This window comes from Symsagittifera roscoffensis, chromosome 2 (genome assembly GCF_963678635.1).
Source record: "Symsagittifera roscoffensis chromosome 2, txSymRosc1.1, whole genome shotgun sequence".
NCBI classification, from domain to species: domain Eukaryota; kingdom Metazoa; phylum Xenacoelomorpha; order Acoela; family Convolutidae; genus Symsagittifera; species Symsagittifera roscoffensis.
In genome coordinates, this window is record NC_087063.1 from 54,388,300 (window position 1) to 54,401,049 (window position 12,750).

Below are 12,750 nucleotides of genomic sequence, written 5' to 3' on the forward strand. Positions count from 1 at the left end.
TGGAGAAAAGAGTCTCAACGATCATCTTGAACGTATATCAGAGTACAGGAATAGAGAAAGAAGATGGTTCCAGACTATCCTTAGAGAACCATCGGAAGCTGGACGAGGTACGGAGGTTCTCTAATAAGAAGTTCGAGGAAGAACATGATGTTCACCGTAACCTGGCCTCGTCAGAACAGTACTCGAGACTCAGTGAGAAGGGGGAATACCAACATGTGTCTGGAGTGATGGGAATGGCCTACAATCCCTTCTTAGACTCGGAAGCTGGAGGAGCCCACAGAAACCATGAGGTAGCGGAGCTACTGAAGTTTTGGACAGAAAAAATAATGGAGATAGACGCGGTGGAGAAAGAGGGGCCGAGCCTGGGCCTGATTCTTGAGAAAACACCAGAGGTGATAAGCATACCGCGCTCAAACAAGAGAGTTGAAGTGAACATGGGCGGTGGAAATGGCTTGTTAACCACGAACTTGGGAGTGATATGGAAGCTACTAAGACCCTCCTGGTGTCCACATCCCCATGCAAGTCTAATCGAGGAAACCACAGAGCGAGTGAGGTTAGCACCAACGGAAGATGAAGATCTGGCGAAGTTGAGTGTGCTACATAAGCTAATCACGCCCCAGATGCAAGAGCCAAGCGAAAGGACGAGCGACCCCGGGTCAGTGAAGAAATTGGAGCCGGGTAGCTGTCTGGATTCGACGTGTGGGAACGGAGAGCACATCTGCGATGGACGGTCATGCGTCAGAATACTGTCGTTTCAAAAAGAAGACCTGGTCACTTGGTTCGAAGACATCACAGAAAGGGAGAAAAGTGAAGTGCAAATAATAGCGGAATGTTACGCGAGAACCACGGTGAATATAGCGACAGCTCTCGGATTCTTCTCGAGAATGTGTGGTCTGCAGGCACTGGAGAGACTGGAGTCTGAACATCAATTAGTGACGGCGTTGAGCGTGGAATCATGGCCCGGGGTGTTGCAGGTGACTCAAAAACACATCCGGAGCTGGAAGGTTGGTCTTGAGGCGGAAATGGGATTTCCCATGAGCGAAGCTTATGGCTTGCCATTGAACGCGAAATCGCTGATAGGGTCAATGATGGCCAACTTGTGCGGAAGTCACTACCCGCTACACATGGCGATGGTGGAAGTGTCCAGCCAGAGAATACTGGTGGACAAGGCCTTCTCAGTGCCCAAGTGCGTGAGGTTGGCTCGGATGTCGCATCACTCGCACAAGTTGTTGAGAAAAATCAAAGGGACAGTACCAAAAGAACTGAGAGATGACTTAAGCGAAATCTGGGGAGAAGATCTTCTGAAGTTGGAAAGAGAAAACACAAGCGATCACGAGAGACAAAACGTGATCGGGAAACCTGTGGGAAGTACTCCGAACCTGGAAGACAACGACACGATGCACGAGAAAATGATGGAGCTTGAGCCTCTCTTGGAAGCCTCAGGGGAGCGTAATCTCAGGAGCATTGAGATCTCTCATGGGGAATGCCCATGCCACTGTTTGGCACAAACGGTGTGGTATCCAGATCACAAGAACCTTTGCCTGGTGTGGGATGTGGAAGAGATTCGGTCGATCGGACTACCGGATCACCGGCAGAAGGTGACGCTCTTAGTAGTGAGTACGATGTTAGCTCTGAGATGGATAGAAGAGAATATAACGAAGTATCGGGAGGCGACGACGCCAACGGCTGAGTCAATATACGCGATAGACTACAGCAGGAGACTCGAGTTGTTTGAGACTGCGTGCAAAGTATTCGCCATACCGACGGAAGTCAGGTACGTATGGAGTCGCTTGAGGTACTTTCCATGGTTTCGGGCGACACTGACGTCTTGGTTGTACATGACAACGAAAGATCACATGAGAAAACATCAAAAAGAGTATCGACAGTTCCAGGCCGAGATTGGGCCGGAAGCTTTCAAGAGACCCCTGCTAACCCATCGTAATGCGATCACGACGGGATGGAAAAGAGTGGGTAAGATGTCTAGAGACAATACCAAAGCGAGGGAGTCGATACTAGAGGAAGACCTGGCGAAGAACGTGAGCTTGAGACTGCACAACTCCTTTTGCTTGAACCGAGAAGCTAGGGTGAAGGCACTACCCAACCAAGCAAAGAGATTGCAGGAGCAGAGAGAATGGATGCGATCCTATGAACAGCTGAAGGCTTGGGAGGAGATTGTGATTAGTTCCGATGATGAAGAGGAACTGTTGAGACAGTTTGCCGCATCTAGCACTTCAGGATGCAGTACCTCCAAGGCGAAGAGCACGAGATGAATGGTCAAATCGGATGGATCTTGAGTCTTGAGAGGGAAGGGGGGCTTGAGCGTGGATCCGAGTGAAACTTGGATTCACGAAAAAGAAATTTTAACAAAGCAAATATTGTTACTAATATACTATATTTATTATATAAATCGAAATGCTGCATGACAATTTCCTGATTGAATAGGACAAAAGAGATTTTAAAATGATTGGCTTGAAAAGCGAAAATTCAAGGGTGCAGGTGTATGCAGATTTTGGTTGCTGTTTAGCAATAGTGTGAAAATTTTAAATGGCTGTGAATTTTGGGGTGTAGATAAGCTTAAATCTGCTGCAAACTTCTGTAAATGACCACTGGCACTGTATCTTGAGCAACACTCGGTTTTTCTGGGACTCACTGGCAGAAGACAGCGCGCGATGAGGACATCGATCTCGAGTCCGGGGAGTATGTGCCAGTCGGTCATATTTGGAAGTTTGACCTTGAGAGGAGCAAAAAACACTTGATTTTGGAGGGAAATTTAATTTTTCAAAATTTCGAATGGAACCTGTCATGCACGATTTTCTCGCGAGAACTGAAAATCAGAAAAAGAAAAGAGAACAATTTCAGAACAATTGAGTAACAATCGCGGGAAAGTTGCTAGAAAAATCGGTGGGAAATTGCTATTCGCAATTTCGAAAGCAATAATAACCTAGAGTAGAGCTGTCCCATCTGAAACAGAGACGAGAGCATTCCCACGAGTTGGATTATTACGATTGGAATACTATCATTGACTGGACCAGAGTGAACCTTCGGTGGAAAGGTGGACAGCTAGAGTGTCCCAATGGTTCACGAGAACTTGCAGTCTAGAGTAAAAACTTGTTCTTGTTGTTAAAACTGACTGACATTAAACTCATTTTAGTTACTTTGTTGACTCTTGAGTTGTTTACCGACTTATTTACTTCCTGGTTCTTGAGCGTGCTACAATGTGAGTACTTAATTTAAATTCCTAGAGTGTGTTTTATAATTGTGATGTTGAGGTAAGGTGAGTTTTAGGTTGATCCATCTGAAATGGATCAAAGTTCCACTGTCTAATAAAAAGTAACTTAACGGATTGTTCCAACCCGGTTTTTAACGGCGTTCATGTATTTTGGGTATCTAGAGACCTAAGTATGGGGACGTTTCTAATTCTAGAGTGGGGGGATATTTTAGTAGTAGCCTTTAAGCTGTAACGGGTCGTAGTCTCATGTCACAAGCGAACCGAACTGGCTCCGACCGTTCTTGAGGTAGAAAAACACAAGAGATAGTGTCCCTGACCCTTGAGCCAGTGGTTATAGGGCCTATTTTTCTTAAGCCTCATGTGTGACTGCAGTAGACGAATGTTACAAACTAATAAGTTTCATATCTCAGATCAACATGTCGCCTGCTGCTGAAAACGAACCAGGAGTGGGATTCAGCAACCTGCCTAATCAGTATCATAGAAAATCAGTAAAGAAAGGATTTGAGTTTACTTTGATGGTTGTAGGTAAGTGGCCGCTCATTATCTGTCATTGTGTGCTCAATTTCACTAAATATAACTAATTTTCTTGAGGACTTTAAGCGTTTCAATGTGATTAAGCGCAATTGTGTTTCAGGTGAATCCGGTCTGGGTAAAAGCACTCTAATCAGTAGTTTATTCCGTAAAACAGAGCTCATCAAACAGAGATCTACAAATGGAAAAACAGGTAAAATTAAAAAAACTCAGGTGATCCCAAACTTATTTCTCTTGCTTTAAACTACGTTTTCAGTGCTCAAATTTAGCATAAATAAGCTGCTGTAAGCCTGCTCGCTCGCTTTATCCGCTCGAAATTGAAATTAAAATCAAAAGTTTTGAACCAGTTTATCTCAATACTGAAAACTTTTTGAAAGTTTTTTAACGTAGTTCAAAACACGGCTGAAAGGACTTCAGTTTGGTATATCCTTCGACCGTGTCCGATGATTATTTGTGGTACGTGGTTTTGCGTGGAAAACAAAAAGATAAAACTAACACACCCGAATACAAAGCTCCTCCCCATTTTCAATGGTCGGAACAATAATTCTTGAAATGTATTTTTTTTTGTTGTGAAACCCTATTTGTTAAAACTAGATTGCCACAAATTGCGTACATTGCATCATTGCAGCAAACTAGTATGCATTACTCGGGTCAAAGTTTTCTTTTGAGTTTTCTGTAATTGATTTTTCTAGGAAAACAAAAATAAAAAAGCTAAAACTCACACGAATACAAAGATCCTACCCATTTTTCAAATTGTTGAAACAAAAAGTAGAAATTAAGGCAAGCAACTTAAGCCTTGTTGTTCTAGAAAACGTATTAATTGAAAACGTATTTATCAGATGGCGTGACTTTGTTGTAGATAAAATCCCAGAAACAGTGCAAATCGAAACCAAGTCCGTGCTCATTGAAGAAAAGGCCGTGAAATTAAGACTTACTGTTGTTGATACTCCCGGATTCGGAGACATGCTGAATAATACTGACTGGTTAGTTTGCAACTGTTTTAAATATGTACAAGTGTAATTGCTATAATCTTATCAGTTACAAATGTGTGGAAAGGAAAAGGAGAAGTAAAACGTGAGTGTTTTAGCTATAAAACGATCAGCAAGTACATCGACGAGAGATTCGAACAGTACTTGAAAGACGAGAGTGGCTTGAATCGAAGAAACATTACAGATACAAGGGTTCACTGTTGCTTCTACTTCATCAACCCCTCGGCTCATGGGTCAGTCTCTTCGTTGAGCGTTGTTTTGCTTCGAGGAAAAAACGCGTCACAAAGCTGCATCAAGCATTTTTCTGAGCTCAATGCCGCACAAAAGACTGTCATTAACGCTTTTACTTCGTTTCTTCAAGAATAAAGGAATTAATTGCAAAATTGTGGAATTAATCTTCAACAATAAAGGAATTAATGGCTTCCTTTTACATCGTTTCTTCAACAATAAAGGAATTAATTGCAAAATTTGTTTTGCAGTCTTCGACCGATCGACGTAGAATTCATGAAGAACCTGTGTGACAAAGTGAACATTGTTCCCGTGATAGCGAAGAGCGACACACTGACTACAGCTGAAGTGGCTGCTATGAAGAAGCAGCTTTTGCACGAGATAGAAGAACATGGAATCCGTGTGTATAGAATACCAGATGCGGAATCGGACGAGGACGAGGAGTACATTGCTCAGAACAAAGAACTGCAGGTATGAACTGGTTATGAACAGAATTCGAGTTTGCTGTGACTTTTCAACGATTTTTTCACTTGAGTAACATGTCACTAACATCAAGTTTCATAGCCTGAGAAACAAATCTTCAGTAGGAAATAAAAGGGGCACATCTGAAAAGAAGTGCTCAGGTGTGTATGTTCTCTGAAGTTTGAGTAGTGTATTTAAATGCTTTCAGATGAGTACGCCATTTGCTGTGGTTGGTTCCAATATGGAAGTAGAGGCTAGCGGGGGTAAGATGGTGAGAGGAAGAAAGTACCCTTGGGGTGTGGTGGACTTGGACAACCCTGCTCATTGTGACTTCAGAAAACTACAGGCCATGATTATGTAGGTGTTTTTTTTATCTTTGACGGAAAGCCGGCAAGCTCAATCTACTGTGTTGCGATTTAAGTTTTCTGATTGAAGAAATTAGTGTTTCATAATGTACTGGTTTTGACTACTAACGGTCACAATAATTTTGAAAGACAACCAGTTCTAGACCAGCCTGCGGTTTTTCAGTACTCACATGCAAGATATGCAAGAAGTCACCCACGAAGTGCACTACGAGAGCTTCCGTGCCAGAAAACTTTCTCATCCTACCAGTGAATTGTCATCTAGTCCAGCCGTGTAAGTGTAACATTTGCGAATACGTTAGGCTACACTTCTTTGCAGCCGCTATTGCTTTTAAGCATTTTTGATCTTTTGGACTCCTTCAAATTCAATGTCATCAATCAGTTTTTTCTGGTCCAGCTAAACATGATATGGCAGTTTTTGGTAATTATTGTAATTCCACGGTTCTTTAGTTAAGAAGTCCGATGCGTTAGACGTTAGCAACATTTCAGTAAATACGCTGTTGCGCATTCTCCGGGCTTCCGTGAAGCTGCGTGCGATGCTGCTCTAAATCATGACCTTGCCAGACGCGATAGTAAGAGCGTGTCCAGGTCAAATACGCTTGCTAAGAGCGACGAAACGTAATTTTGTTTTGTTAAATTACGTTTTTTATTCTCTGAAAAGTTAACTCCATCACAAGATTTAGAAAAAGACGTGTGACTCATTCACATACCATTTTTTGTGTCGAAATAACAATTTGATATTGTTTTGTTGTTTATTCATGCAGCTACAAATTGACTCGGTGAGTTGAAAAGTCAATACTCGTCAAATCTAGATGTTTTCTAAGTTGATGGATTTATAACTGTGAATTGAATATTCAATTGAAGTAGCCAGTCTGTAAGAGTCTGATCAAATTCAAGTGTTAAGTGTGATGTAACAATAGTAAAGCGTCTGCAATATTCCTATTTAATGCGACGAATATTTTTCCTTTTTATTATGTGGAGTTATTTCAAGAGAAATTGGCACTATTCAAATTCATGCTCTTGGATCTACATATGTATTTGCAACAGTTGTCGACAAAATCCATGGAAACTATTGGGAGAAATCCCTGCAGCTCAAGCTGCGAATTCTTTATAATAATAATATTACCCGGGAAATTTATCTGTCGCGGCGATTTTAAAAACTTCAAAAAGGGAGAAAGTGTCAAAAATTTTTGGTCAATTAAGTTAAATAACTTAAGAATGATACTTTGAAATAAAAACGTCTGGAACATGAAAGCAAAATAGGGGTGGAGAGTGTAATAGAGCTCTAAAAATCGATTAAAGATTGAGGACTACAGTGCTGATTTAAATTAACCGGACAAAACGCGTTAAACTTGAAATTTAAAACCCGTTTTTCTCAAATTGGGTTGAGTTTAGGTGAAAATTTATGAAGACAAAACTTGCTTAAAATTTTAGCAGAATTAATATGGTGTAATTTAATTTGCGAAATTCGGGCTCGAAATTTTACCCCAAAAATGGGTCAATTTGGCTTTTCTTAGTTTATCAAAAATTACGCTGAAATAACCCAGTCGATCACAGACATGATTATATCAAAGTGAGCCCCTTACGTAGCCCAACAAACTTTAAATAGGGTATAATCTCCAAAACATTGTATAAGTTAATTAGTTTTTGTTTGATAGACAAAAAAGGTCGTTTTTACTATATAAAATACTAACTTTTTATTTAAAAACAATTTTTGAACAATTTGCAATTCTTTTTTGAGAAAATACCCTTCTTAAAGTTTGTTGGACTACGTAAGGCGTTCTTTGATATAATTATGTCTGTGATCGACGGGGTATTTTTGGCGTAATTTTTGATTAACTAAGAAAAGCCAAAATGACCCATTTTTGGGGTAAAATTTCGGGCCCGAATTTCGCAAAATAAATTATACCATATTAATTCTGCCAAAGTTTTAAGCAAGTTTTGTCTTCATAAGTTTTCACCTAAACTCAACCCAATTTGAGAAAAACGGGGTTTTAAATTTCAAGTTTACCGCGTTTTGTCCGGTTAATTTAAATCATCACTGGATACACGAATTGGTTTTCACGTTTTGTTTTTTTTCAAAAAACGTCTCACGGTGAAAATTTTGGAGCCGCCCTTAATGCTTATTCATGATTTTCATTTCTTTATTTATGTTAATTTGCTCTTGGATATTTCTGTTTTGCGAATAAGATTTTAAAATTCATTTACTGCCATGCCAGCATATCAAACTTTATAACTTCGCATGATGTATTTAAGTTCTCTTTGTCCTTGAATAAAAAATATTCGCATGCGCGCATTCATCACTCGGTAAAACGGTATTCTATGATAAAACTGAATTGACTTATGAAATTTTTATTTTGCATTTTAAATTCAAATTTTGAAGGCTGCGCCGCTACAACCTATCTTCGTTTTCTGTTATATGTAATAATTTGACTTACAATTCTTTTTCACTTATCAGTTTTTGTGTTGTTAGATTCTCCCAAGACGAAAAGAAACTAGCAGAGAAGGACAAGATGCTTGTGGAGAAGGAAAATGAGGTATGTCTTAATTGATTTTTCTCAGATGTCTCGAATAAAAACAATAACCATAAATGAAACTTTGAATCTTCTTTCGAATCACCATCACATTACGTCCTGATTTTCAGATAGGTTTTCTGATTATGTTTTCCCCCAACTTTTTCATTTGCAGAATAAATATTATTGAAGGCAAAATGAAAATACTTGCAGGACTACTTGATGCCTGCTAAGCAATACTAAAAGAATAATGAGCGTACTGAGTAAATACTCTTATATAGGTCCAAGTGATTTTTTTTCGTAATTTTTCAGGAAAAACTCTTTAAATTTGTTCACGCGCAGTTTTGATTTTTCGCGGGTTGACTTGTCCTGTGATTTCTTTTTAAGTTCAGTGCATTTCTATTGTTAAAAGAAAAGCAAATTCCACTATCGAACACCAAAATTGTAAAGGTCACGAATAAACGTGATCGACTTCTAATTTTGAAAATGGAAATTAATGATCAGATTTCCCAACGAAATAAAAGTTATAACTATTGATCCAGTTTTCTCAAATTGGGTTAATTTTAACGAAAAAGTGTTCATCATAAATTCGTCTACAAATTCGAAGAGCTTTGAGGCGATCTATTTTTTTCTTCGAAATTCAAAAGTTGAAGATTTTTGAGAAAAAAAAACATGTCTATTTTGTTTTTCAGTTTCCTGGCGTTCATGACTCTTTTCCAACTCAGTTGGCTATGTTTTCTTTGTTGAAATGAAGGCAAAGTCTACTATCGAACAGCAGAAATGTGAAGGTCACAAAAAAGTTTTATCGACTTTAATTTCGAAAATGCAATTTAATATCAAGGGTTCAATCGAAAAAGTCGGGATGCGGAAATTTCCAATCTAAATTGCAGGGCTTAGAAAGCAGAAGCCATTCCCATGCTTTAGCGGATAAACGTTTATGGTTTTAGGAAAAGTCTTGTTTTTGATTTTTAATTGGTTTTTACTTTTTTTTCGAAAACTACCCAGCGAAATCTAAAATAAATACTACAATTGAAAGAACGAGCTGTAGATTTTTCCTTTAAATAAGCGGCTAATCCCCGCTTCAGCAGAGAAACACTTGGGTTTAGCGTAAAGTCCATTTTTTGAAATTTTGAAAATTACGCATTTCCGTATCAGTACAATATATGATGCAAAATTCTAGAACATGAAGATCCAGCATTAGCTGGGCCACTAGCTTACTTTCAAGTGACCGTGGCGCAGATGCGAAGACGTGAGTCTCCTAGTCAACAGGTCGGATATTGAAATCCGGAACATTTAATAGTTTTGTTCTGTTGTGTTGGAAATTTTGCTGCATAACCTTGGCAATTCGATAGAAACTGTAGCTGCTATATTGGTGGCTAGAGTTAGTAGTTTTACAAGCAGTCGTGGAGCAGATATGAGAGCGTGATATTTCTGCTCTCAACAAAAAAATTTTCCAGGTGTATTTTTAGTTTTTTCTTTACTTTAATTTGTTCGGCCTGTTTAGAGCTTTTTTTCTTCATTTTAATCGTTTGCGAAGCGCAGCTTCGCATCTGTGAATAGTTCGCAATGTCTTCTTTTTTCGTTTTTTTTTCAGGAACACTTAAAAAATTTTAGGCTCAAGTTTACTTTTTTCCGTTTTGACTTTTGAGTTCTTTTTAATTTCAGTTCATTTCCTTTGCTAAAAGGAAGGCTAGCTCCACTATCATACAGCAAAAGTGTAAAGGTCACGAAATACGTGATCGACTTCTAGTTTCGAAAGTGGAATTTAACTTTCGTATTTCCCAGCGAATTATAAAATATTACCTAATAATCCAGTTTTCTCAAATAGGGTCAAATTTATTGAAAAATTGCCAATCATAAATTTTCCTAGAATATCAAAGAGCTTTTATTTTCTTTTATTCGAAAGAAGAGATTCTTTAAAAACATGTCGGTGTTTTGGTTTTGTCTAATTGCGTTCCTTGACTATTTTCCAAACTATCTGGCTGAGTTTTCTCCAGTGAGGTCATTACTTTGCAACTGTCAGTTGGCTATGTTTTTAAGATTCGATGAACGTAGTTCAGACGCTTATATAGGTCCCGATGATTTTTTTCAGGAAAAAACTTAAATTTGTTCAGGCTCAAATTTAGTTTTGGTTTATTTTGAAGTTCAATTCATTTCATTTGTTAAAAGGAAGGAAAATTGGAACAGCAAAAATGTAAAGATCACAAAAAACATGATCGACTCCTAGAATCGAAAGTGAAATTCAGTTTTCAGATTTCTCAGTAAATAAAATTTGTTTTTATTAGTCCAGTTTTTTCTAGTTGGGTTATTTTTTTATCAAAAAGTGCCAATCATAGTGGTTATAGAAATTTAAAGAGCTTTAAGGGAATATATTTTTTCTTTGAAAATCGAAAGCGGAGAATTTTTCAAATTACTTAATCATTTGTTAACTTGCATTCATTGACTCTTTCCAAATGTCTGTTGGCTATGTTCTTGATTTATGTAGAAAATCTTATGTTATGACGAACAAACAAAAGGTCAGTGAAATAAAGCTAGAGTATATGGACTATTTCGTTTGTTCCAGCTTAAAAGAATGCAAGAGAAGTTGGCCAAGATGCAGCAAGAAGTGGAAGATGCGAAGAGAAGCACCAGCAGTCTAGCCTCGGTGGGATCTGTAGGGGGTACTGGCGGATCCAGTGCAACTGCAGCCCCTGCTCCCCCGAACACAGCACCCCCTCCTATCCCCAACACAAAGCCAATGGGAAGTGGGTATCCCTCCAGTATGAACTACGCGTCCAGTTATAACAGGAGTGCGCTGGGTGGAGGTATGGCGAGTTCGCTTGGAGCCAAGACTTCTTCCAACAAATAAAAAATATGCAAGTTTCGTTCTGGTATAGTCATTTGAATTAGCTGTGATTGAATGCCTTGCTGCTATTCAATATTATTGAAGTGTTCATAGTTAGTAAATTTGAATGCTTTCTGCTCAATCAATTGCTGTAATTTACTCCCGGTCACGTTAAGTGATTGGGTTAAGCCGAGGTCAATTTGGCCGATGAATCATATTTGTCATCAATCTATCATCATATTAATTCGACCATCAATTGTGTTTGTTCAATGCATGCTGCTGACGACCTTATTGCAACTCACTTTGCGTCCCTGAAATCCAAGTCGTTAAGTAGGTAAAAACGGTGCAGTAATTTTCCTCAGCTAGAGTTTTCTAGTGTGCAATATTAATTTGATAATTATAGTTCTATATAGCTCATGTTTATCATGCTGCACCTGTTGAAACATTTTTTTTCTGGAAAATGGGGTTTCATTCTAACCCAACTTGAACTGATCTTTGTAATTTCAATAATTAAATGCTTTTTTTATGATTTCAATTATTTATTGCTGCAATTTTGCGAGCTTTATTTGCATGTTTTGTACTATCCGGCAAACAATCTATTTTAATTAAATAAACCTTTTGAGCCGATTTTTGCATAGAGATGTTTTTTTTTGCTATAAACTGGTCTGTCACGTATCCCTACATGACCAATCAGAAATCAGTATTAGCCGCCTTTCAGTCAACAATCAGTTTAAAACATAAATTGAGCCAAGTGACGTTTGATTTGAACGAAAGCAAGTAAAGTTCAAGAAGATTATATCAACTTCGAATATTTTCACCAAAAGAAGATAAGGCTTAATTCTGAGTTCTTACATGGACTGGCTCTACAGACAGTTTTTAGTTACGCTACATTGTTTTTCGATTGATAACTGGAATGTTAATTAGCGCCAATAACGATAACACTTATACTGCAGTATTTCATTCATGGCTACAGAAAATAATTGTTGTTCTTTTTCATTTCAGCTGTTAAGGAACCTAGTGAACTGATTTATTCCGAAAAAATCACGCTCAAATTTGATCTTCTGCTGTTTCATTTTTGATGTTTTGAAAGTTCAATTCCACTTAAATAACTAAAAGGAGGGTACATTGCGCTGTCCAGTTACGAAACGGCGCAAAAAATGAGAATGAATTTGTTTCATACAGGGACAAAATTTAAGATTTCACTGCGGAATAAAAAACTATTGATCCACTTTTCACAACTTGGTTTAAATAGTGTCAGTCATAAGTTATAAAGGCCATACATTTATTAGAAACTGTTTTAAATTTGTTCAGAAAACACGTCAGTTTTTTCAGGAATATTTTAGGATTTGCTTTTAAGGATTTGTTCACACTGGTTTTCGCGGTTTGACTTTCAATTTTTTTGGTTCAGTTAATTTCCTTTGTTTTCCTATCGAACATGCGAAGTGTATAGGTCACAAAAAGTGATTGCCTTCTATTTTTAAAAATGGAATTTAATGATCAGATCAAGTGTATCCTAATTGGGAACTAGACTTAAATTGGGAACTTTTCCTGTATACAGTTTTTCTTACACGTTGAAAATGAAGTTGCTTTATCGTCGGTTCTTAGCAACTTC

General features: G+C 38.2%; 1 protein-coding gene across 3 annotated transcripts in view; it reads left to right on the forward strand.

Annotated features, from left to right (window-relative positions):
* Positions 1–11,772, forward strand: part of LOC134839139 (septin-2-like) — a 411,571-nt gene extending 399,799 nt beyond the window's left edge. Inside the window, exons 2-11 of one of the 3 annotated variants that reach the window (XM_063854586.1) lie at positions 3,638–3,754; positions 3,864–3,953; positions 4,620–4,743; positions 4,848–4,982; positions 5,229–5,448; positions 5,648–5,796; positions 5,968–6,075; positions 6,291–6,419; positions 8,275–8,338; positions 10,878–11,772. In XM_063854586.1, the coding sequence (XP_063710656.1) occupies positions 3,646–3,754; positions 3,864–3,953; positions 4,620–4,743; positions 4,848–4,982; positions 5,229–5,448; positions 5,648–5,796; positions 5,968–6,075; positions 6,291–6,419; positions 8,275–8,338; positions 10,878–11,162 (1,413 nt within the window). In that variant the 5' untranslated portion in view covers positions 3,638–3,645 and the 3' untranslated portion in view covers positions 11,163–11,772. Of the gene's footprint in view, positions 1–3,637; positions 3,755–3,863; positions 3,954–4,619; positions 4,744–4,847; positions 4,983–5,228; positions 5,449–5,647; positions 5,797–5,967; positions 6,076–6,290; positions 6,420–6,565; positions 6,581–8,274; positions 8,339–10,877 lie in introns of all 3 variants that reach the window. The other 2 variants (XM_063854587.1, XM_063854588.1) reach the window with 2 other exon arrangements.
* The last annotated feature ends 978 nt before the right edge of the window (positions 11,773–12,750 follow it).